Source organism: Taeniopygia guttata, chromosome 3 (genome assembly GCF_048771995.1).
Source record: "Taeniopygia guttata chromosome 3, bTaeGut7.mat, whole genome shotgun sequence".
Lineage (NCBI taxonomy): Eukaryota > Metazoa > Chordata > Aves > Passeriformes > Estrildidae > Taeniopygia > Taeniopygia guttata.
The window spans coordinates 58,266,936-58,294,454 of record NC_133027.1 but is presented as its reverse complement, the minus strand read 5'-3'; the positions used below and the strand labels follow the sequence as shown (position 1 = coordinate 58,294,454).

Below are 27,519 nucleotides of genomic sequence, written 5' to 3'. Positions count from 1 at the left end.
TAACACCTTTGCATTTTTGTGTTCTGTGGCTCAGTGTCTGTTACCTCAGGTTAAAACAGCATACAGTTCAGCTATTTTGGGTTGAAATAGCAAAAAGGACTGAATTTTAACGAGTTAGCTCTGGAATTCAGTCCAAGCTCTCAGACATATTTGCTTTATGAGACAGAGGCTTTTCTTCAGTCTCTTACCCCAATTAAAATCTTAGCTAGTTTGTTTTCACTGCTGTTTCAATATAAAGTAAGTAGTCTAATATTTAATTTTTTTTTAGTTAGGCATAATTCTAAATCCCATCTTCAAAATGGCTCAGCGTCATACTGAAATCAGTATTACAGGAATTCACCTTAGGAGTTGCACAGCCCAAGAAAATCAAGGGATTTGTTCATCTGCACACAAGAGCTACAGTAGGTGATATGAATATGGCTGTGCAGCTCTGGACCCCAGTTCCTGGGAATCTGCTTTCTTTAGCAATGATATTTCAGTGATTACTATACACTTAGTTTCAAAAGTTCAAGTGTATTTTAGCTATTTCTGAACATCACACTTAGTGTCTGAATTTCCCTAGTATTTCTGTTGCTGTGAAATTTCATTTCATCTCTTCTTGGGTTAGCTAAACTTGAGTCCATCTATTGCTTTCAGATTGTAGATCTTGACCGAGGGCTAGTGTTAAATGCTGAAGGCAAATACCTCCAAGACTCCCAAGGCAACCCTCTCCGAGTGAAATTAGGAGGGGATGGACGTACGATTGTTGGTAAGTTACAACTTCCTTCTTACAGCAAAAAGCTCTATAGTTTTTGTGCACATGGTACAGATGTTTGAGCTGTTTGAATGCTTCAGGCATGCCCAGGTCCCGTGCAAGCCATTTGGAGTTGCTTGTATTTCAAGTCTCCACCAGAAAGCACATTGCAGGACCTGGGGAGACTTTGAGTTGCCCTAAGAGACTCCAGAGTATGAGGCAGCAAGAATCACTCAAGTCCATCTCACTTGTATCAGAATTAGAAAGGACTGCAGAACTGAGCCAGAATAAGGACTGCTGAGTAGAATAAAGATTGGTGATTGTTTACACCTTTGTATACATAGAAATAATTATTCTCCACTGCTAACACTGTACCAGCCATATGGATGTATTTATTTCATTTTTTTTCTTCTAAAACTGACCACAAATAGCAAGAAACCCTGTTTGTGTTCTCTGAAGACACTGCTGTTTGCATGTCAGTCCATATGTACAGATCTCTTGAATACAAATTCAGTGCCTATTGTTAACCTGGCTACAATTAATATTTATGGGACCCAGAATTTGGCACACAAGTTTATCTGCAGTGACAGCATCTTGCCAGCTCATCCCAGATTTTCCTTGCACATGTTTGACATTAAGGAGCAGAATGTGGATTCATCATACATTTCATCAACAGTTCTGGGATTGACTTAGATGAAATGTCGTTGTTGTCTGCATATTGTGATTCTGAAATGAAACCTCCCTGGAGTGTTTATCAAACAGCTGAAAAATGTGAACACCACTGTGGTTTCGCTGAGGTTCTTCTGAACCATTTTCCAGCTTCATTAGCCATGGCTCTTTCCTAAGTAACAACCTCTGCTCTGTTACTTTACTTACAGAAGGCTATATTCACTCTATTCAGTCCTTTTGTGGTGTCTACTGTGATAAAACACAATAATGCTTAATGCTATAAGCTTGAAGTGGATTAATGGTGAGATTTTTTGGTTATGTTCTTCTCTCTTAGATGAAAAGGGTGCCCCAATGGTGAGTCCTGATGGATTGCCTTTGTTTGGACATAGCAGATTTAGTAAACCTGTAGCGAGTGCACAAGATAAACCAATAATAAGCCTTGGAGGAAAGCCTCTGATTGGTCTTGAAATGATTAAGAGAACAACCACTCCCTCAACTACTACCACAACAACACCTACAACAACTACCACGACAACCACCACGACCACAACAACTGTTGCTACAACCACCACCACCACCACCACTCCTGAACCGCCCACCAGTGAGCCACCCACCGAGAAACCCGCACCAACCTGTCCTCCAGGCACCTACGGACAATACGATGATGAAGGCAACTTGCTCCTGGGGTTCAATGGCCTGCCAGAGTGCAATGCAGAAGGTAATTTCCTTTTGTGCTGCTTGAATTTCCATGGATGTGCTGTTTGTACAGCACAGTTACACAGACGTGGAATGGTGGAGAATCTGCCTCTGAAGATTTTGGTCCATTTAATAAGGTAGGAACTCAGATTAGAGCATATGAAGAAGGGCTTGGATGTTAAATGGATTTTTACTGGAAAAATGCCAACTTTCACCAAAGCTGAGGTTTTTTATGAAAGTGTGTTGTTTTCAACAAATTTCTTACATTGTGTTGGATCCACTTTTATCACAAATGTCCACTCACAGGGGTACACGTAGAGGCAGTAGCTTTGTGGTCAAAGCACTTACATATAAATTTTTCTCATTCCATTTCAGGCCAGGGTAGGAGCCAGAGGAGCTATACATTTTGTTTATTTTGTGTTCACTTATCACAAAGAATTCTGAAAAGTCTCTCTTTTGAGCCATGGTGGAAACAGCATTTGCAAAGTGAGATTCTTGTTCTCTTGCCAGCCGTTGGAGATAGATTGTCTAGCAGGAATGCAGCACAGCACAGAGGAAGGTGGTGAAAGGCAACCCAGGTTCTGCATAGATAAGGCAGAGAGCTGTACACTTATTTCTTAAATATCTGAAGATACAAAGCAGTGTCAGTGCATGCCATTTTTTCCTGTTGCTGTTATACAAGCTTAGGTTGTGGTGCCAAACTGAAATCCAAAGTAAACACATAAATGCACCAGAGTCTTTGGGTGTTGAGCCTATTCCCTGAGTCTGGCTCTCTTTGGCCGCGGGATGGAGGTTCCTGGCTGGCTGTCCCATGGGTGGCCGCAGGGCAGACACCGAGTGGCCACCCCCGAGTCTCTGCCGAGCCTGGTGCTGGTGGCAGTGATCGCTGCGGCGTGGGGAGTGCAGCGGGGCACAGAGCACGGGGAAACCGAGGCACAGGAATAAGGGAAGGACACTTGTCTGAGTCTCCAAAGATTTAATTCCTGAAGGGGGGAAATTCCCAGAGTGGGGCAGAGCAAGTGACAAACCTGAACATAAAGGGGCTACCTTTAAAGGGTAGAGGGAACACGGGGAGGACACAACCTGTGACCAATAGGAGGCATTAGGGGAGGGGTGCAGGGTAAGGGTTCCCCAATAGAAGCCAACACGGGGAGGGAGCAAACCTCACAATCCAGTTCTTAGAGGAAGGGATGAGAGACAGGGAACACTCCAGAACCAAGGAGTCTGCTATCTGCTATCTTTGGCAGACAGGGGTAAGAGAAGGGAACAAGGGAGGTATACAGGGAAACTGAAAATTGGATTAACATACATTTTGGTGGGGAAAACTGTGGTAAACAACTCAGCAGTGAACCATTAGGGAAGCCAAATGGGGTACATAGAACAAACCATTGCAAACTTATAACTATATGAAAACATACTACAGAAGAACAAACTGTAAAATAACGGACTACCACAGTTCCCTGTCATGTTTTATGCTTTCAGCATCTCGATGTTGCATTGCAAGTGTGTTAGCTGCTTATTTTGCCAAACCAGATCAGGGAGCACCATGGTAGCCCCTTACCCTTCCCATTTGTAGGTAATCCTCAAGTCAGTCTACTAATGGGCAGTAGCAGCATAGCCATAACTTTACCAGCACGTTGACAGACAGACATCTGACAGCTGCAGCAGCCAGTTTTAATGAGTAGTGAGGCCATTTTACCTTTCTCCCATACACCTGTATCTCTTAAGTCAAAGTAGATTTACAAGTAGGTCACGAAACTATGGCCTAGGAAGCTGAACTATCGCTTTGAAAAGGGCAGTGATATAGAAAGGTGTGGCTCCAGCAACTCACAGTGAATCTGAGGATGGCATCTTGGGACAAGATCTCAGAAGCAGAAAAAAAAACCCCTTACCAGCGGTCCATGACAGTTAATCAGTCAGAGATGTCAGTTCCTTGTGCAGGTGGAATTACAGTGAGTTATAGTATTAGTATTTATTAACAATTAGCTATGTTTGACAGTGTGCAGTTATAGAAGTGTGCTTGCATGTGTAGGTATGCACAGATATGTACACACATATATGCATGTAAAAACAATATCATCATTAAATATGAAGAGTTTTGCTAGTTCTTAATTGTACTTACAAAAGTGTTACAAATATTGTTATATATAGTCATTCTCATACTGTCAGAGTTGCCTAAAGGGAACCATGATTTTTGGTAGTTAGAATCCCTCCCACACGTCCCAGCTCCTTTTTCTTATCCTAATGTTGATTATATCCTATAATGTTTCCTCCTTTTTGGCCTGTGCTGTTTGCTACCTTGAAGACTTCTTCTGAGAATACCCATTTTAAGAACAGTAGAAGTTCATGACACATATCTGGGGTTAAACTGAAGGTAGGCTCCAGAAGCTGAGCAACAAAATCCTTTGCAGTGTTACGTTTAGCAGAGTTGTGGGCTGGGGAATTTTCGCATGATTTTCTGAACATTTAAAAAATTCTGCTTGGGCTTTTTGCCTTCTACCAGATGGGCTTGCTGAATCTTTGAATGTGATAGAGGCATGAATGCAAATTAAGTTTTTATTCAGGCTGTGTGTTCAATGAGAATGGCCTTGAAGTAACTCATAAACTGCCTGGCATTTTGACAGTATGTCTGCAAATAGCCTTACAGTGGAAGACTGAAAGGATGGTGCTGGATTTCTGCTTATAACCTGGTTCTTAAGGCTTCTTACCTTATAGCTTTTGCAATATTACTCCACACCTGGGAATTTTGAAAGCTTCTCTGAAGAGTCTTTTTCAGTTTTTTTAAATCCTAGTGACCTGCTTCAGGATTAGATAAACACAAGAAAACAGTCTGCCTGTTCCACAAAGGAACTTTCTAGAAAAGTAAAGATGTTTGTGATATTTATTTTATGATGGCTGTTATTGTTTAACAAGGGAAGTGTATATTTCAAGAGGAGTAAACTACTACTTGAATTATCAAAACAATGCAATTTTCACTTGACCATTTCCAAATTACTTTAAATTATATTTTTATCTTGTCTTTCCCCTTAATTTGAGTCTAGAAATTACTCCACATTGTTTAGTGAAAATTTTTCTGCCAAAGCTTGATATTTGTTGCTAAGTGCTTTACTCGCAAACAGACAGGGTCTGCAAGTGCCAAAATCCAGCTCCAAATGTTCTACTTATGCTTTGGCAAATTCTTTTATCTCTGGCAGGACTTTTTCTTGATCCAGCAGAATTTCTTGTCAGCTTTTTACACGATTAATCAGTCTTTAACTTTCAAGCATGATTTGTCAGTGAAATCAACTAAACTTTATTCATGATCTCACAAAGGAAAAAACAGATGGAGATTTAACCACATGTTACATGGGATAAAATCAAGTGATGGAATTTGTAAAACAAGTAAGACAACAAGACTGTTCTTACAGATGCCAAATGTCTGCAGCGAGTGGTCATAGGAAGATTTGGCGCCATTTGTTACAGGCAGGGTTTACTCAAGAGATTCAGCAAAGGGTGATGGAGCAAGATGAAGAACTGCAGCTGGAGTATGTACAGAAAACAATAAAATGAGAGATCTGTTGGGAAGTACTCTTTTTGTCACCATGACACAGCTAATGCTAAACAAGCACAGACACTGAAATTGAGTATAAAAATAGAAAATGAAATTTGGCTTTGCTGGACTGTAGGTAGGCCAAGGACTTACTAGCTAATAAGCATGGATGTGTTGAAATCTGCCCATGAAAGATTTAAAATGTCTGCATATCTGATCCTCTTGATTACTTGGATGTAGGCATGCAAAGCTAAGTGCATACATTATAGACGTTGGTTGATGTTGGCCAGTTGTGGGTAGATCTGCAGAATTCAGCAAAGAATCTGCTTTGGGACCTGACTACCCTCAGAGAAGTCAAGAGACTTCCAGAGGAATCATTTCCTGAAGAGTGGCTACACAAGTCTACCATGAAGAAATGTCAGATTCTAATATATGAAAATCCGACAAGAATAAACCCATATCCTGTGTTTTAAAGCTTATTTTGGCATTAAAATCATGCAGTGTATTTACAATAATTTTTAGGAGGAAAAAAAGCAGTTATTCAGTAATTGTTGGTTCTAAAAAAAAATCAGAAAAATGAAAATGTATCATTCAGATTATATTTGTGAGCTATTTAACATTGGCAGTTGAAACTTTGCACTGTTTGCAGTTCTGGTTTAGTAAAAATAACACTATTGCTTCCATATTGAGTGTTACAGGAGCATGTCTGATGTATATGAAGTGTCTGGAGGTCAAAGCTCTCTTTCTCTTGTCTTTGTTCACATGCTGCCCACTCCCCAGCCCCGGAATTGCATCGGAGACTTCTGATGGTACCTGCAGCGGCTTACAGCACAGTGCTTTTGTTTTGGTTGCATGGCTTTTTATGATTGTGCTGAGCTGTGTGTACTCTTTGGCTTCCCTGAATAACTTGGAGAAATGCTTTCCTCAGAGTGTACAGGAAAGCCTTTGGGATTCAACAGATGAGGTACTTGATGGTTGGTGTATCTGGTGCTGGATTCACGTCCTGCAGAGATAATGAGATAATATCAAAGAATTGTCAGCTGGGAAGTCTATTGGTGCATCTGCATAGGGTTTTGGGGTGGATCAGTAGAGTGATTTTGATGTGCACCTCATAATCATCTGTCCTTGCTCTGATTTCATTTGCATTCTGGAGCAATCTCACTCTGATTTCCTGAACTGAATTCATGCTGGATGAAACTAATGCAGAGCAGTGCTTCAGGATTACACCTATGTGGCCCAACCTGTAATGGGCAGCCATTCCATAGGATCAGAATAGAGCTAGTGCAGAGTAAAACCCCAGAAAAAACAACTCTAATTTCTTCATTCTACAAATCCATTCCTTTTGGGCTGCATTCCTTGCAAGACCATTGAAATGGTCTATAAATGTCATGGCTCTCTGGGCTGTTTGTTTTTATACCTCCACAAAAATATTTGGGTAGAAATATTAATTTCTTGGTTGTTTTTTTGTTTTTTTGGTTTTATTTTTGGCATATAATGTTTCCACATTTGCTGCTTCTGAGATTATAAAATATTGTCAAATCCAGATGTGATCATTATATAGTTGCTGGCAGCCTACCTTTGCTCCAGAGCAGCTGGGGCCTTGGGCAGAGCTTCTGGTAGGTGATTACTCTTAATTTTATGTAGCAGCCCTGAACCCATTTTCCCACAGCAAAACTCCTGACTACTGCACTTAGCTTCTCATCTGTTATTCTCAATGTGCAGGGCAGACTGTCCCTGCATTATTTGGAAACCGGGAAGTTATATTTTCCTTTACAATTCCACTGGCTAAATATTTTTGTATTAAACTTTATTCAAGCATTATTTTAGTGAATTCTTATAGCATTTTTTTCTTTCTGTGTCAATAGATACATTCTCAGGACTGGATTCAGATGTGACAGCAACTCCAGAAGCTTATGTGATATACGATGATGGTATGCTTTAACAGTAGAAATCTGTTGCAAGTGGCATGTTGCTTTTTTCTCTGTCTTTCTTTGGAACTAGGTTCAAGGAAGCAGATTGGTAAATGGGAGCTTAAGCAAGTGATGATGAGCTGGAAAATGGTTCTGCATCACATGTGAAGAGAAAGGCTCCAAAACCATCTGTTTCTGGACATAAAAGTCCCTTTCTATCAGTCCTGCAGTCTAAAAGGAACCTGATGAGGAAATAGGTTACTTTTCAGAGCTATGTCATACTGCTTCAATCCTAGATTTACTTTCTCTGGTACAGCTTCTAACTCCAGCCCAGTCAAAGTCAATTACCTCCTCTAAAATACAAAATCCAAATAACATTCAAGCCCTGAACAACTGAAATACCTTAGTGAGTTATTTCTTTAATGTATAGTCTGCATTTAGACAATTAAGCATGCTCATACTGAATAAGATCACCTACATATAAAGTAACTAATCTGCTTAATTCATATGGAATTCATATCAAAGAGATATGAAATCAGATGAAAGGAAAAGAGGTAAATATTGTTTTTAGAGTTATATTCATGGCATCTTTATATTGTAATCAAGGACATACAAAACTTAGCTGAAGAAGAAGTGCCAAGTCACAGCATTTAATAGAAAGTTTGCATAGGGAATGCAAATTCTCAATTACTGGGACTAAAATTCACTTTCTGTCATTAGTGACATCTGATGTTCTACCCCTTTTAGTCCTCATATTCTTGCTCCTGCCCCCACATATGGAAGTGGATTAGTACAGACCTCAGTTAACTTTTTAGTAGAATTTATGGCTCTAGAACAATGAAAGTTTTTTTTTTTTTTATTTGCGGTTGTAGTGCTGAATCTTAAGTCTAACCAACAACAGAAAAACATCTAAAAAGAGAGTACAGCAGCTGAGTGGAAGATATTACAGACATTTGTACTTTTTATTCTGATCACTTCATACTGAAACTGACATTTAGAATGTGGGGAGGAGGGGATGAATTAGAAACTACACCAGACATACATCCCATTTCCCTTGGATGCAGACCCATCTCCATGGATGCAGAATATTGTCAGCGCATAGGTCTTTTGCCAGACCTCCCCTTAGGTGCAGATCACATGCAGAAAACATACACTTTAGCAGTTTAAGCACAAAACACTCAAAGACATGAGCAGAGCTCCCCATCCTGCATGAGGTCATGGCAGAGATGCCAAATGCTACTTTCCCTTCATTTCGTGTGCCAGTTAAGTAGCACAGTAGCTTTTCAAAGAGCACTGAGTTAAATAGGACTGAACATAATGAGACTCATGTAGGAGAGTTTGCCTTCCTTCATGGCCCTGCAGGGACCACAAATGGAAAGTACTGAACTCCACACCTCCTGTTGCAGGAGGGTTTTAGAGCAGTATGGATCACCTCTAGGACTTTAGAATTGTAACACAGTTTTCTTAGAAAGCTGGTTTTTTTCTCTCCCTTCTCTACTTCCTCTGGCATTTGGCCAAGGTTTCAATTACTGTACCATCTTCTCTTGGGGTTTATGAGAGGATGTGGCAGATACACATTTGGGATATTGTTGTACAAATACATTTGTTAAATTTCGTCCTGTTTAACTGTGTGAGCGAGGTCTAAATCAGCAGTGACATGAATATTCTGGGCAAAGACTGTTCTCCCTGTCCATCAGTTTGGTAGAAACCATTGCAAGGCTGAAGTTTGACCAATCTCGACATAGAGTTCTGTAAGGAGTGTGCAGTGACCCCACCAGGCAGGGTGTGCAGCTCTTATTTGGGGCTGTGGCCAGTGACAGAATTGTTTCCCTTCTCATAGTTAAGCCAAAATTAGATGAAGCATGCTAACATTTTCATCTTGTGTTTCCTCTGAAGACTACGAGTTTTTTGAGAGCACTTTGCTGCCAACCACCACCACCATCACTACTACCATTGCTTCTACGACGACAGAAGTGGAGGTTGTCTATCCAGAGACCGGTGTTGGTGGCACTGGCCCTGTGTCAGAATATGATATTGCTGGGAAGAAACGCTTCACTGGTAAGGATGCCCTTTGGCTTATGTAGCTTAGTACTTGTGGTGCAAAGAATTCTTGTTCCAGCTAGGCCAGCCCTTCATCTGAGACCATTGCACAAACACATCCAGTAGATGTGTGTGTGGTCCTTTTAAGGATTGCCACCTTGGAAACCCAAAAAGCAGTACTTTTTTTCTTGCTTCAATATTTGCATGTCTATGCATGGACCTACAATGATTTTATTGAACCACTAAAAACCTCTTTGTACTCTTTCAGTGTGAGTGCTCTGTGTTCTGAATTGTATTTGGTCTGGCTGAAGTTAGTAAGAGAGCAAGAGTGTCTACACCAGTACTTAGTTCAGCTTAGCTGCATCTAACTTCACACCAGTAGTTCCAGCAGGGCAAGTCTCCATGTAGGTGTGAGTCTTCCTCTGGGGGACCTGATTCTTTTCTACTCATCTGTTCAACCCCAGTGATTTAATCCACCATGCACAAGCATGTATGTCAAAAGGAATGAATGGTAGTTTAGATATGAACTTTCCAAAAAATAAATCCAGTAGAGATAAATATGATTTTGGTATTTTAATATTCTCTCGGTAGAAGGCATTTGGTGAATGAACACCCATTACATGAGCTATGTCTCCTGTGTACACGAGCTATTCAAGTGTGTAGGTTAGTGTTGCAGCACTGACTTCAGAGCTGCTCTGCTTCTGTGTCAGAGAAGCAACTGGGGGCCAGAAGAGAGGGATTTGGAGATTGTAGGGCACTGCATTCCAGTCTCCACCCCAGGCTGGTGACACCCCCTGCAGCCCTTTGCATATTTCTGGCACTTGAACTGAGGTCGGGTCAGCTGCTGACTCACCTGGCATTTCAGAAAAGAGTTCAGGGGATGGAGAATCATCTTTGACATGTCTTGGCTTCCCTTCCAATATCCACAAGAATCATGTGACTTAGAGTGGAACTCTGCTGCTGGAGTAAAAGATTTGTTTTTATATATGCCAAAACTTTTTCCAGTGCATCTTCAGTTTCCCTGTCCAAACAATTTCATGATGTTTCTATTCAGCTCTCTCACTGACAGTGCTTCTTGATTCATTTAGCTGGAGAGGCTGAAATTAACTTCATTGCAAGATCTGGAAAAAATTCCTTTAGGGCATGAAATCCAATAAGATAAACCAAGAAACGTTGGTTTATGAACATTTCAAGGCACTAGGGAAATAATATTACCATTTCAATGAATTGTATTATTGCAACTGAATAAACATTTCCAAAGCAAGTTTTATAGTCCTTACTTTGAATGTTACGGTGACTTTTAAGGCAATAAAAAGATGGTTTAATCTTTTCCTGAACTGAAGTGCAATTCCAGTCAGCACAAAGCTTTTAAAAATAGAAGTTACAGGTTGGGAGCACATGCCTGGAAGGTAGGGACTCATGGCTCCTGGCCCCTTAGTACCCAGGGGACCACAACAATCTCTTTAAACTGGTTGGACTTGACCTTGGACTTACTCTTCACATTTCTTTTGTTGTTTTACTCCAGCTTCAGGATGTTTGTGTAAGAACCAACCACTTAGACCTGTAAAGTCTTAGATGATTGAAGGCCCTGGCAGGGATCTGTTCCCATGTTGGAAAGATAGAATTTGGGTGACATTTTCATCCCACTTTCCAGAGCAGATGGAGGTAGCAAGCAGAGGGTGCTGCATTCAGACTTCTGTCTTCTGCCTCTTGTAGCAAAGACAGTCTTTCCATCTTTGCATAATTTGGAACAGTTGTGAGTGTGGGGTAGGTAAACCTGAATGTTGACATCCCATTCCCCCAGCTCATCAATCAATTTGGCTGTAAGCCATGCTTTGTTGGCAACGGTCTCTGGACTGGAAGGTGAGGAATTTTAAAATGCACCACAAAATTTGACTCTCTTTAGGAAATTGCTAGCCTGTGTGCTACTGTGAGATACCTCAAACTCCTTACTAAATGCTGCCTTTCCCTGTCTTTTCTAGCTCCTTATGTGACCTATCTCAATAAGGATCCAGCAGCCCCCTGCTCCTTGACAGAGGCCCTGGAGCATTTCCAAGTGGAGAGCCTTGATGAAATCATTCCCAATGACTTCAGAGAGAAAGATCAGCGTCCCCTGAAAGCCCCTCAGAACATCACAGTTGTGGCAGTTGAAGGCTGCCACTCCTTTGTCATTGTGGACTGGGCCAAACCTGCTCAAGGAGACATGGTAACAGGTACTCTCCTGAGGGTTTCTCTCCTGATGGGAGAGTGGAGAAGGGGAAGGGTTTCCTAAATGACATTTGTACTAGTGTCTGCACAGTCACTGTATCACTTAAAACAGTGAATGGGTTACCTCTGTCATCTTTTTGCCTTCACTGTTTTTAAATCAGAATTCACAACTGGGTGCTGTCCTCTGCTGTAATGCTCCATGATTATTAGCTAATAATAGGAAATTCTTATAGGCCAGGCTTTTCCAGGAGAGTTAGGTGTGGAATCACTTTCATATTCAAAGATGTTTCAATTCCTTTTAATCCTTCAAATTTACCATTACACCTAGGGATATAATTTATTTAAAATTTAATTAGAATCCTCACAACTATTTCTCTTTCCTGTTTACAGGCTATCTGGTTTACAGTGCATCCTATGATGACTTTTTAAAGAATAAGTGGTCAACCAGGACTGCAGGGTCTACTCACTTGCCAATTGAGAACCTGAAGCCCAACACACGGTAAGGATTTGATCCACCCCTTCTCAATTCTGTTAAGGAAATAAAACAAATTTTGAGAATTGTCAGTTGTTTTTCTTGGTCTTAGTATAAATGTTTACATCTGGTTTAGATTTTACTCATTCTGTTGGACAGCAAATTGTTCTATAAACTGCACAACAACAACCTGATATCTTTACCGTATTAACTCTGGAACAGATGGCAGTGTGTACATGTATATATATTTGTGTGTATGAAAACACATTTCACTAAAAAAAAAATATTGTTTTAAAATGCATTTTCTAATCTTTTGGATAACTGAATCAAATGTTGAGGGGGGAAGTATACTAAAATATACCCATGATGTGACTTGATGTGATGTGGGCCATTGCTTTCTGTTCACATAAATAGTACTGGAAGAGAAGGCTTGGTGGTATAAAGTGAGGCTGTGGCAATTGCTCAGAACTCAGTTTAGCAGGAGCTTTGGTCTTAATCTTACAAAAAATCTGACTGAAATGGCAGAAAAAGAATGCATGCTTCACAGGATACTGGAATAATTTGTGGCGAACGGGGGCAAAGTAAACAGCTACAGAGGGATCCCATTCAAACTGCTCCTTTAGAGAGATTCTCAGAGTCTCACATACTTGTCTCTCAAATTCTGAGCCTGAAATTCTTTTGGTGCTCCTTTGGGCTCAGCCCTTCACATGCTGCTGTCTGCAGTCTCTTAGGCACTGGTGGAAGGTGTTGCTCACACAGTGGAGAGATGCACTGGGGTTGTGGGCTGGAATTAGCATGCCTTATACTTGATGCTGAGCTGCAGATCTGAGGATTGACTGCTTGGACAGGCATGTAGGGTTTGTGCTAGGACAGCACAGAAGAAAGAAACAGTGTGTCAGCCAAAGTATCTTTTCTTTCCGGGACAATTCATAAGCAAAGGGAAGGTTCTGAGCATTAATAGTAGTTGATTGAGAACCTCAACCTAGAAAACAGAATCGTTTGAGCATGGCCTTCATCTAAAACCTTGACAGACAAAATGATAAAATAAGATAAATAAATTTTGAAAAGCCAGCGCAGTGTAGCCAGTTGAGGGGCACATGAGGCATATTTTTCTGACCACATCAAGACACTTCTCCAGACTTCAGCACAGACTCACACAGGTTTGCCCTGCAGCTGCTCCTGCTGTCTGGGAAATATCCAAGCACTAAGAAATCACAGTATGTTTAAAGAAGGGGGTGTACTCCCATCTCTCCTCCACAGAGTCTTCTCCCTCCAGCCAAAGAGTTCTGAGGACATGACATCTCCTTGGGAGAGTCAGAGCCTGAGCAACTTCAGCAGCAGTTCCTTACGCAGTTGCACAATGGCCATGTTCAGCAGAGGACACCTGCAGTGTCAAAGACCTGAAAAATTAGCAGGGGAATGTTAATTATGGAGAAGCAGGATAAGCACATTCAGAGCACCCACAGAGTTAAAAGTAGAGAGATAAGATGTTACAGGAAAACATGGTCCGTCTTATCCTTTCCTGTTCTGTCTGTGGTACTGTCAATCACACACTTCATGAGGCATTTTCTTACATATCCAAGAGCTAAAAAAAGGCCACTTATTTAGAAGATTGGTAATCTAGACCTTAGTGAGAGTCTTTGAGGCTGGTTCATGGTGTGTTAAAGCAAAATTACTTCACAGTGGAAAGCTTCAGTGGTATACTCTGCATCTGCTAGCACTCTCCTTGCAAAACATTGCTGTTACAAATGTATATAAGGGTAGTATGTGGCACAGCTCTCTGTGGGTTTCACCTATTATAGCAAAATGTGATGGAAGCACTATGGAATGCAGACCATTCTGCCTTTGTACATCTACATCTTTGTGACCTGAGGACTCCCTTTCCCTAAATAACTCTCCTCCTGCTGCTAGAACCCATTTCTGCCTCCACATCCCAGCCTCCCCTGTATGCCCAGCCCTTTTCCCCTTCACCAGTATTCATTCCTCCACTCTTACTTTGTCTCCCATGTAGGCCAGGGAGACATTGCCTTTATACCCCAACTTCTCCTGCCTGCAGCTCTCTATTTCTTGCTTCTACCTTCAGCTGAAGCTCCTCACCTCTCTTCAGTCCTTCAGTCATTTCTCCTTCTCCTGATGCCCTAAGGACAGTGGTGAAGGCCAGAGATCATTTTCTGCTTCTCATACCCAACACCTAAAGGGCTTCAGAACACCAGAAGGAGTGGTTGCAATGAAAGATCACAGTTCTGCAGCTGCTGTCCATGCTACTCTCAGTGCGGGGGAATTGGTGGGAGCTGAGCTGCCATCATGTCTGAGATATACATTAACTCCAGGCTTCAGAAGGTCACAATTTGTCTGTATTTGAATGGAGTTTTATAGGCAGCAAGGCTATGGATTCATGCATCTCCATGAGCCTAATGACTTTCTTGTTGAATTAAGATTCTGTTTCATGATAGGGAGGTTCAAGCAAGTGCTATTTGTTTAAGCATATTGTTTCAGAAGCATTTCCTGAAGATGGTATACTCCATTGGCCCCTATTATATGGTCTGTGAAGGCAATAAAGGCTTCAGGTGGGGTCTGTGGTGGAGAACAAAGGATCTTTGTAACAGAAATTTTATGTATCAGCCATTCTCATTTACGTTCTCCAAACCCACAGACTGAATTGATTGCATAACTTTCGTCTTAAAAATAACTCCTTAACCACTAGGAAAAGATACCATACTTAAGAAAATATGGCATGAAAGCTGAAGTTAATCTAAAAATTTTGTGTCTGCATTGTTAGTGCATTTTGTGAGAAATGCCTGATTAAGCCATTTACGATGAGCAGATGCTGTTGGCTACTGGGCATCCCACAAGGGGCTATGGGTGGTGCAATTTTGCAGCATGCACAGTATATGAGAAGCAGGTTGGTATCCTGGCTGAAGTCAGCACCAGAGAAGATTTCAAGCTGTCAACATATCCTGGAAAACATCTGCCTGTTATTTAGGTTTTACAAACAAAACAGAAAGCTATGTTTAATCCATGTCATAAATTTTCTCCTGAGGCCTGGTCTGACCTCCCTTTGAGAAGTGGAAGTTTTTCCATTAGTGAAACTCTGGTCAGCTTCAGTGGGTACGGGAGCTGCTTCCTTGTGATTTGTGATTGTAAACACTAAAATTACTTTAAATCAGTTAAAAACTTTAAAAACTTTACTGGTTTAATCTTTAAACCAGTAGTGTTGACAAGATTCCTTCCCTAACTTTAATTCTCAGCTGTCACAGAAGATGATGCAAAGGGCTGGACAGGATCTGCTCAACCACTAAATCCGACTTATGCAGTCAGAAACATTTTAATTCTTGCCATAAACATTTCAGTCCCCTTCCTGTGCATGGTTAGACTTTTTTCTGCCTTTTTCAGGAATGCCGTGTCAGTGCCTGATGGGAGTAGCTAGATAGTCTCATGATTTAAAAGTCTGTTCTTCACCCCCATATCTCCATGTATTCTGAAATCTTTCTCTCTGTTCACTTGGGTTTTGTTCAGTCTGGTGCTATTCTGATCCCGCGATGCCTGCTACCAATCCAGTATTGTACATAGTATTTCATAGAAGGTTGTTAAACATTTACTCAGGGCTTATAACTGTAAACAGAGCCTGGATCTTCTGTTCCAGGGGGCCAGAGGCACCAAAAATTTCTATTTCCTTTCTATAGCTCCATTAAAACAAAGCCAGGGTACGTCCAACAAAGAGCATCAACCACAGGTGTCTGTTTTGTGCCACCAGGGCCACACAAAAGAGCTAAGATGTCCATGAAACCATTGCCCTGTGCAAGTGGCAGACCTGTGTGGCACATACCTACCTCATACCAGCTCTGTAGGAAGCTCCTCTGCCAGCTTGGCACTAATGTCTTCTTATAATATTAGTTGTAAATATTGATGAGGGATGTAGAGGTTGGCCATTTCAGATGGAGAGAGACATTTTGCATTAGCCTGTGAACCTGCAGGCATTGATTTACACATTTTTCATATGGAAGAATGGTGCAGTTGTAGACAGAGGATTTTAGCCCTTGCTGTGGGGGTGCATCCTACCATCTCAGCCTGCCACTGAGCAGAGTGCAGGGCTGAGGATCCATGCAGGCATGCCTTTGGCAAGTCTGGAAAAAGGAATTTGCAGATAACTAATTTTTTTTTTTAAAACTGCTTCCCTAATTATCATGCTGAGTGATTATCTCACTTTGCACTGTGAGTGCCAGCTATTTAATTCTAACAGAATAGAGACATCTTAAATTAAGTAAAAGAATAATTTTGACAGGTATGTTGAACAACAAGTCATGTAGCCTAAATGAAAAAACATGTTATATATTCAATTCCCTTTTACAGTCCACTATGTCCTTTCTTGACGTATCACTAGAACTGGTATATAAAATCTCAAAGGAAGTTTATTCGTAGGAGGAAAAACCTTTTTGTTTTCTGTATTGAAAATGAACAACAAATGGTACTTCATCTGTTGTGATTCTTCTGTTCCTAATGATAGCAATTCATACAGTACTGCTTAAGCAAAGTGTAAATGAAATTGTATATTGCAAATTTTGTTCATGTATCTATGCGATGAAAACTAGTCAAGTTATACTGATTTGAGATTTCCTAGCAAATTCATCAGCTGAAGGATTCTGACTAATGAAAATGTCAGATTCCTGGACCTAGAATGGCTTTGGCAATTTCTTTTTTTATTTGTCATGTCTGAGAAAGAAATATATCCCAGCTGCATTATTTTATTGACCTTCTTAATACAGTAGCCATAGCATTGTCTATGTTTAAATCATAGGTCAGCAAATCCTGAGATCTGTCTCTCTTTCTGGTACAACTAGAGCTTTCTTCTGTATATAAAGGCTTAGGAGCCAATATTGCAATCTAGTGAAGAAAAATGTACTCATGACTTCATCACTGTTTTTTTTTTTAGAGAGTCAAGCAGGCAACATGAACCATCATATGCCCTAGATGGGCTTCTATGTATGTAACAGGACAGCTGAATGTACAGTTGTCCTGATTGCATTGGTAATCAGTTCCTGCATTATGCATTGGCTACAAATCTGCGTGTTTTTCCCCACTTAAAAGAGGTGCACAAGGTTCTTGGCCTGCTCTCTCTCCTGTTTTAAGGGGATTATGGCACTCAGTGTCCGGTGGGAATGATCTGAGGCTATCATTAATACACGTGTATGAAGTGTATTTAATGAGTTACTCAGACAGTGCCACTGTGTTGAAAGGTGGTATCTGATTATACTTTGGAGGCAGTGGGAAGTCAGGCATCCGTACCTTCCACTGTGCTTTGAAGCATTGTGGGAAAGGTGTGGGCTGGAAAGCATTTTTCTCCTGCTTTTTTGAAGCATCAAACACTGAGCTGTGGCTGTGTTGCAGCTCTTTCAAAAACCACAGTGCTGCCTTGTGTCCCCTCCCTATGGACAGCCTTGTGCTGCTCACCCCTGTCCTGATCCATGTGACAAAAGTGCTAGTGAAGGAGGTGTGGATGAAAGCAGGTGCCCCATGAGAGCATTGGCAACTTGGGATTAAAGCAGTGCTTGAGCTGCCATGCTCTGCTTGGGTGGCCAGAAGTGGAGAAGCACATGGGAGGTTTTTGCCTTCCCTCTCCTCTTTCTCCAGACATGCTAAACACTCTTCTATACAAAAAAATCTAGGTCAATACAGGGGCAAACTTTTCTGCCAGCAAAAGGATTGTGCTGGGCATGAGCAAAAAGCACAGCCTTGCTGAATTTTGCATTTATCATATTTTCTTTTTGCCACAGCGTATGTGTCTTTAAAAAAAAAAGTTGTTTGTGAGCATCGTATACTCATTAATTGAAGGCAGAACTGGCTGCAGAAAGCAATAGAGGAGGAGTTTTCTGGTATCAGCTGCAGGACACAGCAGGGACAGGGGACATGTCCCTCATGCAGGCTTGGGAATATGTCCCACAGAGGGTGGGACATATGCATGTGCTCCAGGTCCAGCGAAGATACAAGGTAAATCTGTTGCCATGGATGAAGTCCAGAATATTTCAATTCTGGTAGCTTCTGCCTTGATTTCACCTAGACAATGTGCCTGCAATTTTTAAGGATAAGCGAGATGCCCTGGCCCATACCCTGGAGATAACCACCTTGCCTCTTGGCAAAACCCAGCGTTCATGTGACTACCACCCTTCAGCCAAAGAAGAAAGATTTGCACATCTCCTCCTACCTTTTCATAAAGATCAGTTTGATTTTAAGGCAAAGCAGTTCATCTTTCTTGACAAAAGATATTCCTTTTAATGAAAAAAAAAAACAAACATTTTGCCAAAAGGCTGGTCAACCGTGTCCCCTCTGGTTTTTCATTGTGAAGAGTTTCATATGTGCTTAGGCCAGAGAGGAGCATTTCAGGAGGGACCTCCAGGCCCTGCTATGTGGTTAAGTCTGAGAGATCTTCACCAGGAAGAGCAGCCTGATGTTTTTGATGGAGTAGACTCCCTTTCACCAGCTGTGACACATCAGGCCTACCATTCAGGTGGGACACTCTCATGTGAGGTAATCCAGTCCTTGGTGGCAACCATCCATGCAAGTAATCACTTGCCCTGTTATGTGTATAGACCTTTTGGACATGTCTGCTTTTGGATGAGAGGCTAAATCAAGATCCAAATGCTATGTGGATATTACAGAGGCACAGTAAGTTTATTTTTTTTTTTATTTATTTATGTACAAGAAGGAAATGGAGAAAGCAGGCAAGAAAGGAAAACCTAAACTCAGGAATTTGAAAAATGCTGTGCTGGAAATTTTTAAGTAATCTTCCATTCTAGTTGGTTTCTGTTGGACTGATCCAAATATAAAAGGAATAGAAGAAAACATTAATCTTGGGAAAAATGTCAGGGTAGGTATTAACTAAAAATCATTGTATTTGGAAATAAACTAAAAGGGTACTTACATGTATTCTTCCCTAAGGGTGAGGATAAATTTGCTTCTATTGAGCAAAAAATGGAGTTGTAGTGGTGATTCATGTGCTTTGAGTTAAGCATGTGATTTAAATACTTTGGAGAAATCAGTAAGACATCATGTGATGCTTTCTTCTTTTACTCAAGTATTGTGATCTTAATGCTGCTGGAGTTTTTACAGAAAGGTCAAAAGCTTAGCTTCTGATCTCATGTAAATCTGATGCAGTTTCTGTTTGCAGTTTACACCACTGCTTCCCTAGGAGTTATTCTGGTTTAAAACTATTCCTGAGATCAGAATTTGATTTCCTTGCAACTTTTTTTTTTAGTCTTTTGCTATTAGTTTCGTAGAAAGTGGATGTTGTTGTGTGTGGTTTTTGGAAGGGAGATGATTTATAAGTGTTCAAAAAATATGCATGGGAGCAATTGCAAGAAGGAGACATTTGTCTGTAACAGCCAACTCATACTCTGGCTCAGTATCCAACTCCATTTAATGCAAAGGATACTCAGTGGAATTCTTCTGCTTTGATTCTTACCCCGTTTTAGTATTACTTATAATATAGCCATCTCAATGGAATCTGTTTCAGTATTATTTCCCCTCTCTTCTTGTTTCAGGTATTATTTTAAAGTTCAAGCAAAGAATCCTTTTGGTTATGGGCCTGTTAGTTCTTCAGTCTCATTTATCACAGAATCTGGTATGGTTTGCTTTTTATTTTCATCTCAAAACTCATAACTCATAATAACAGATGTAGCAGGACAATGACTGAAACCAGCATGCCAATAACAGTGATTATTCTGGACTTGCTCTTTCATATTATTTTGGGTTTTTTAAACTTTAATTATTTGTTTTCAGTTAAGCTAGGAAAAATAATACACACTCTTAATGCTACTATGAAAATGTAAGTGATGTTAAAGTCAGCTCCAGGGCACAGGAAACTGAGTTTCAAATACAAAGGGCTACTAATGTCCAACAATACAGAAGCAATGTGAAGTTTAAGGTCTTTGATAGACTGACCAAAAATTTAGTGAATTAGTTTCCTAATTTTGAACAGCTAAACAGTTGGAAGCAATTGTCTCTGGAAGAAATACAGAAGGCAATAGTTCCATCAGAAGGCAAAGTTCTCTGTTGGTTTTTTTTGAGTTTTTTTTGACAAGGAATGCTGCTCTTTCACAGGGTTAATAGTACATTCAAGAGCAACACCCCCTTCTAAAAATAGTAGGATAAATGAGCTAAATTTTGCCTGTTTCTTCTTTGACTTCCATTGAGCCAGAGGCCAGTGACTCCACTGAGCAATAAAGAACAAATTTTTCAGTCTTTACTTGAGTGAAAGGTCTTGTTGTTTCTTGTAAATTTTGCCCTTTCAATGGCATGAGGTTTACACAGTCTCTGCCATAGCTCATTTGCCTTCGCTCTGTAGTGGTCACTTCAGAAGCTCCACTAAGAACAGTGGAAGTAAATCATCACGGAAGGGAGACAGAAATGTGAGATAAGTCAGTGGTCCTGGATAATGTATTCAGATTTTCATTAAATTAATAAGGGCCTTAAGTATTAATCCAAGCATAATATTTGATATTGCCCAGATGGCCAAGAAGTCCAATGGCATCTTGGCCTGTATCAGCAATAGTGTGGCCAGCAGAACCAGGGCAGTGATTGTGCCCCTACTTGGCACTGGTGAGGTTGCACCTCATGTCCTGTATTAAGTTTTGAGCCCCTCACTACAAGGAAGACTTTGAGGTGCTGGAGAGCGTCCAGAGAAGGACTGTCAAGCTTTGGAGCAGGCTGCTCAGGGAAGTGGTAGAGTCCCCATCCCTGAAGGTGTTTAAAAAACATGTAGATGTGGCACTGAGGGACGTGGTTTAGTGGAGGACTTGGCAATGCTGTGTTGACAGTGGACTCATTGATGTTAAAGGCCTTTTTCCAACCTAAACAATTCCATAATTCAGTGCTGTATCTTGCAGATCATTTTCCTGCTGCCAGCATATGGGCCTGGATGCCTAGTTTTCCCATCCAAAATCAGCTCCTTTGTGAGCTTTATTTAATATGTTACATACACCAAATTTAAAGTTTTGTTTGCAGCCTCAATCTTTCATTTGACATGGCCAAAGGTGGCTTTGTAGCTGGCACAAGTACAAAAACCAGTTGGTAAATGCAAGGCCAAGTGGTATAGTTACAGTGATGGAATGGGTCATAAGAGAAAGAAATTGCTAATTCAGAGTGCTCTTCTAATGCAAGTGTAAGGTTTGAGCTGATAAGAATTTTCAATAAAGAATGCCATCATAGGATGAAGTACATTATTGAAAATGTTCAATCAGTGACTCCATATGTTGCATGTTATAAAATAAGGTTTGGAGCAAAATACTAAATTGTCTGTGTGTTTTTTTCTTCTAGACAATCCTCTCCTTATTGTTAGGCCGCCTGGTAAGTCTTACCCTGTTGTTTCATTCATGAAGTGCATAAAGCCTGTGCAAAACAGTTCAAATATGGGAATTAGAAACATTTAAACATGCAGTTTTAGGTACAGTTTTAAGTGGGAACAGGTAGTAACATATGGGACTAATTCATAAAACATTTTTTGTCTTAGGACAAAGATAAACCTTGTAAAGATGTGTTCAAATAAGTACTTGATTTTGGTCCATATTTTTCCCTGGTACAATAGCTTTAATTGCTTGGTAAAAAGTAGTGAACTATGTTACTTCAGTATGTTTCTTTCAGTTGCCTAAGCATAACTTGAATAGCAGGATCAGGTTTCTCTCTCTCTAGTTCTGGTGCTCATCTGTACAAATCATCATGCCCTTATAAATGCCAAAAAATTCAAGGGTTTATTACTGACTTGAATAATATGCTACAAATGCTTTGTATTTCCAAATTTGCAATAAGCCAGTTCAGCCCATAATCAGAAGATCTGATTTCCTGGTGCTGGGACTAGCCTTGCTGACATGAACATTGGTAGTGTAACCCCAGGCGGTACATGCTCTAAGAGGTGCAGGAAAAAAACTCATGGTTACTATGTTCCATCAGCTTTCCTAAGCATTAGAATGGTTGGTTCTGTATTTTTTGCTACACTTTTCATGAAAAGAGAGTCCAGGTTATCCCTTCCCTCTCTGTTTTATTATCCTTGCTAGTCTGGTTTCTTTATGTCCTCGGAAGTCTCTGAGGATTGCCGATCAGTGATTGCTTCTCACAGGCAAGGGTTTGCAGGATTTGGTCCATGTGCCCAGTGAGAGGAAGAATGACTAACAGAAGAACCTTCCAATCTCATTTGTAAACCGCCTAGAAATAGCAGAGTAAAAACATGGCTTTGGGCCAGTTGTCACATTGGAAGCTTTTTGTATCATTCTGTATACATTAATAGAACAGCAATTTCAAAATAAATTACATTGTCTTGGTAGTACACAGCAAATATTTCGGCAAGCCAGTAGGAATATTTATTCTTTTGCAATACAATTAAGCAGTCTTATCTGCAGCAATGCTCTGAACAGAGTTCCCCAGGAAAGGTCTCACTTGTCCATTACTGGAATCTAGTCTGTTTTAATGCAATCTGGGAAAACAAAACAGAAAAGTATATTTTTGTTATGATCTTTTAAATTGAATAGCAAGAAGAGACTTCACAGTCTCTTGCTCACCGCAGAGTTCTTAACATCTGTTCTTCTGTAAAAGAGCTATGTTTTAAAGTCTTAAAAGGCAAGTCACCGTCAAACCTAAGATCAGACTGTGTTAAGAACAGAAACTGTGTAATACTAGGTAGAGAAGAAGTCTTACTGAAACAATTAAGACGGTTTACTTAAAGCTGTGGTTCAGTGAAGAAAATCATATTTTAATAATTTTAACAGTTATTTTTGTCTACTGCCTAGGAGAGATTTAATAAAGTCTCTAACTTTATTTTTAATAATATTTTCTCTTTAAGTACTATTTCTAAATATAAAACATTAATTTGTTGCAGCATGTCTTCTGAAACATATTATTAGATGTTAAACTCTGCAAAACTTGGACTGAAGTGTCTGTCCCTAATGTGGAATTTATATTTTTCTCCAAGGTGGTGAGCCTATCTGGATCCCATTCACTTTTAAATATGACCCCACCTACTCAGACTGCACTGGCAAGCAGTACGTGAAACGAACTTGGTACCGCAAGTTTGTAGGAGTGGTTCTTTGCAACTCCTTAAGGTACAAAATTTACCTCAGTGATGACCTGAAAGGTAGGCACCAAGATTTATTTCCTGCAACACGATTACTTGTCTCTTCATCTTCTGGTTTTCTTTATTTCAGATGTTTCAGAATTGTGTGACCACTGTGTGAGAGTCCTTCTCTCAAGAAGAATTAGTAGTAGCTCTTACACAGATGCATTGCCTGAGAGATAATGAAAAAAACTTTCTATATTATTGAGCTGGGGTAATGGGATCATCTCAATGGTCTTTCAGACTATACTAATGACTATTGTAGTGCCTTAGTATAGTTTCAATACAGTGTTTGGATAATAAGAAATAAAGGGCCCTGTCTGTTTGAGAAAGAGAGCTCCACAGTTTTTAATTTTCATTTGAGACGGAAGTCAAACTAATGGTATTGACATATTGAGAGTTTTTTTTTTTACTCTCACATGATACATTTCAACTAATCCAGTTGAAATTCTCTCCACCTGTTACCTGCAGTTCACTGCCCATGGACTTGCAAAATGGGGACTACTCCTTACTGAGATGTAACCCATTTATTTTCCATAATTTCTGCTTCCGTACTGTGAAGGTAGCATTCTCTCTTTTTCTGTCCCTGTTTGTTCATTGGTAACACTGTGTGTGTCACTGCAACATTCTTCCTTGTTTCTTCCACACCTCCTTTCTTGGTGGTAGAGAGTATCCCAGATATGAGTATTGCTGAGTTAAGTAATCTGTCTGTATCACTCTTCAGATACCTTCTACAGCATTGGGGATAGCTGGGGAAGGGGTGAGGACCACTGCCAATTTGTGGATTCACACCTGGATGGAAGAACGGGACCTCAGTCGTACATTGAAGCCCTGCCCACAATCCGAGGTATAGCAGTGGGGGAGTGGGATGCTGGCCAGGAGCTTGTTAGCCCATCTGTAGGATTAAGGGGTAAGAAGCAGAGCGCAGAGTGGAGCTCTGTCCACAGCTGCTGGCAGCCCTCCGAGGAGTCCAGCTGATGCAGTAGCTGAGAACAGATTATGCAAGTCCCAGAGGACTTGTGGGTGCAGAGAAAGAGACAGAGAAGAGCATATGATGCAAATACTGTGCAGTGATAAAATACAAAAATGAAACAAAAACTAATTGTACAGGTCTTAAAACCTTTCTTTTATTGATAAGACCCAATTCATTGAATCAAGATGCAAAAACCTCTTCCATATGCCTAAAGGGACCAGCTACATCTTTGCAAATACAGCTTTTGTGAATGATTTCCATTAGTTCATTCAATGCAAAACACAAAGGAATATGTCTAGTGAGTTAAGGTCAGTACTTTTATTCTGGCCTGGTAGACTCAGAGGGAAAATTCTTACCTTGAAGGAGTTCCTTTGAGCAAATTGCTCACCTCACATAACCAGGTAGAGGACAGGTTGCTTCCCAAAATGAAACCAATCATAGAAGTCAGCCAATCTTTTCAGTAAGTTTGTTGGTTTAAATTATTCAGTTAGCTTTAGTGGTTTCTATGTGAAATTATGTGTTGATATTCTTTGCATGGTGGCGTAACCAGGAAGAAACTGAAATAGTCATTGATATTTATATATCACAGTGAAGTACTGCATTCTTAGCTCAGAAGACAGATGATTAATCCAGATGTGTATATACTAGGTCTAAGAGATAGAAAGCACACAGAAATTTTATTATTGGCACACGCCATGGGTGTTTCAGATGTTCCAATGCACGAGCTATGTGGACAAGAATGCTGAGCCTCTTCTAATGCTTTAAGCAGTCACATTCTTTCTGCAGATGAATTAAAAGGGGAAGGGAGGGCTTAACTCAGTATTTACTGCATGAAATGATACCTTTTTGTTTTGTGAAAAGCTGACTTTTGCTGATAGTCTCTTAAGCCCTGTGAGATAATGTGATTTGATGGTATTTTTTGCCTCAGAGTCCTTCATATATTTAAACTGACTTAGAAACTTCATAAACACAGCTGAAATATGCCCACCTTTTGGAGTGAAATGCAGAAGCTCTTTGGCAGACTAAAGCATTGCACAATAGTTAAAAAGATTTTGAGCAGTAAACCAAATCAAAACTACAAGAAATATGAAAGACCAGAGTTAGATCACTCAAGAAAGATCTCAGCCAAATACCAGGGCTAACGAATACCTTTTTGATACAACTCCCTGCCAGACAGTTTATAAATTTTAGTTTGTGCTGTGGGATTGACTCTCACTGCATCTGCTACTTTTGTTAAATTGCTGTGTCTGTGTTCTGGAATACAAATGGGTGCTTTTCTCCTGACAGGGTATTACCGCCAGTACCGCCAGGAACCTGTATCATTTGGACGCATTGGATACACAACACCCTACTACTACGTGGGCTGGTATGAGTGTGGTGTGCCCATCCCAGGGAAATGGTAGGAGTCTGTCTTTCCTGTCTTAGGTAGACCATGCTTCTCAAATGATTTCTACTGGAGGACTTTGAGATAAATGGGGCAAACCAGTGAAGACCAGCTGCTCAAGAAACCATCGTGAAGACAAACATGGACACCTCTTACCAGCCTAAATCTGTGGTGCTACTTGATTTCTGTTTGGAAGCAGGGATAGGATATAAGTTTCCTTCTTTCCTTCCTCTTCTGTGTCTTTAAGGCACAAAGAGAAGGTTGCAATGTGTGCAACTTGTGAAAATTAGAACTGTATTAGCCATGAAAATTTGGAAGTTTATTATATCTTACAGGAACGACCTAAGCATGCTGTGCTTGCTTAATGGGATGCTAAACTGTCTTTTGCTGCCCGATGGGGCTCCCCTATGCAATCATGCCATGTAACTGGCCACCCACCAAAGGCAGTATATTCTCCTGAAGACTTACCCTGTGGGTTCATCCACTGCTGGACTAATCACCAGGTCACAGTGTAAATTCACTTTGAGATATATCTGTATCTATATCTATATAAATACAGTACTGTACATCTGCAGAAATACTTCTTAGAGATGCTGAGATCTTATTGTTCACTAGATAAATATGTTTGGAATTTTTATGTAAAAGGTGCTGTTAATTCTTTGAAATATTGCTATGCAAAATATATTAACCAAGGAAAGAGCTGTATTCTTCTTGTGAGTACTGTTGATGTAACATTTGAATTATTGATCAAGACCTGTATCCCACTTCCTCGGCAGCCTTTGGACTGGACATTCAATCGGTTTCTACTCCTCTATCCATGTTAGAGTGGCACTGTATAGTCCAGCAAAAACACATACCCAGCAGTTCATCAGCATCAGTTAAGCTTTCTATCCTTTACTATTTAAAAGTTTTAGTGCAGCTTTCCTTCAATCCATTCTCATCTTATTTTGTATGTTATTTATTCCTTGTCAGTATCTTTCACATTACTGTGCGGAGGCATAGGATGAGTAATTTGGAAATTAGGAACTGCTTTTAACTTATTTGCTCTCCAAAAAGAAGCCCAAGCCACCAATACAGGAGTCAACTAGCAGGAAGCTCATTTGACTATGGGGACAAATTACGATACAATTCTTTTTAAATACTACCAACATCTCTTCCAAGCAGACCAGAAAGCAGAAAGTGACATGAATGAAAGGTGTAATGATTATTTTTTAGAAGGCATTTGGAAGCTTGCAATGATGTTGCATGGTAATGTCTCAAGAACCTTTGCTCATGTTAGTAAGACTCGCCTGATCTGGCAGCCTGGGAGAGTAGCAATAACCTGGGGTACAGATCCAGTCCCTGGTCCATCTTTCACTCTTGTTCCAGCTTACATGTAGCATAAGTTTAACACTCCTTGAGTTGCTTCCTGTAGTTATTTTAAATTGTATGGGGGCAAAAAAGGGAATTAAAATGATTAAAAGAGCATTTTCTTTTTCATGGTGATTTGGGTTTTAACATTTTAATTTCACTCACATATTTTTGCTTCAGTACAGTGCCAAATATATGGTCTTGAAGTATAACTTTTTTCCCCTAATAAACCTATGATACATGGTTCAATTTCTATTTCATGCTTTCTGGTCATCTGTGTCGAGTAATCTATGTGACAAATTGTTAGCTTTCAAAAAGTCCTCCTTGGGACAGGACTAAGTGTCAGCTTCTCTTTAGAAGATGGTTAGCAGCTAGAGTGGAGTTACCAAAGGCAAATCATGCCTGACCATCCTGATCATCATCATCATTGAAATTACTGCCGCCGTACACAGGGAAAAAA

General features: G+C 40.3%; 1 protein-coding gene across 2 annotated transcripts in view; it reads left to right on the top strand.

The window, feature by feature from the left end:
- FNDC1 (fibronectin type III domain containing 1) overlaps positions 1-27,308 on the top strand; it is a 63,709-nt gene extending 36,401 nt beyond the window's left edge. For both annotated transcript variants that reach the window (XM_041715185.2, XM_072926925.1), the window contains exons 10-20: positions 637-748; positions 1,737-2,120; positions 7,493-7,558; positions 9,434-9,595; positions 11,560-11,790; positions 12,176-12,284; positions 19,793-19,872; positions 21,567-21,596; positions 23,212-23,373; positions 24,077-24,199; positions 25,613-27,308. In XM_041715185.2, the coding sequence (XP_041571119.2) occupies positions 637-748; positions 1,737-2,120; positions 7,493-7,558; positions 9,434-9,595; positions 11,560-11,790; positions 12,176-12,284; positions 19,793-19,872; positions 21,567-21,596; positions 23,212-23,373; positions 24,077-24,199; positions 25,613-25,728 (1,575 nt within the window). In that variant the 3' untranslated portion in view covers positions 25,729-27,308. The remainder of the gene's footprint in view (positions 1-636; positions 749-1,736; positions 2,121-7,492; positions 7,559-9,433; positions 9,596-11,559; positions 11,791-12,175; positions 12,285-19,792; positions 19,873-21,566; positions 21,597-23,211; positions 23,374-24,076; positions 24,200-25,612) is intronic.
- Positions 27,309-27,519: the final 211 nt, after the last annotated feature.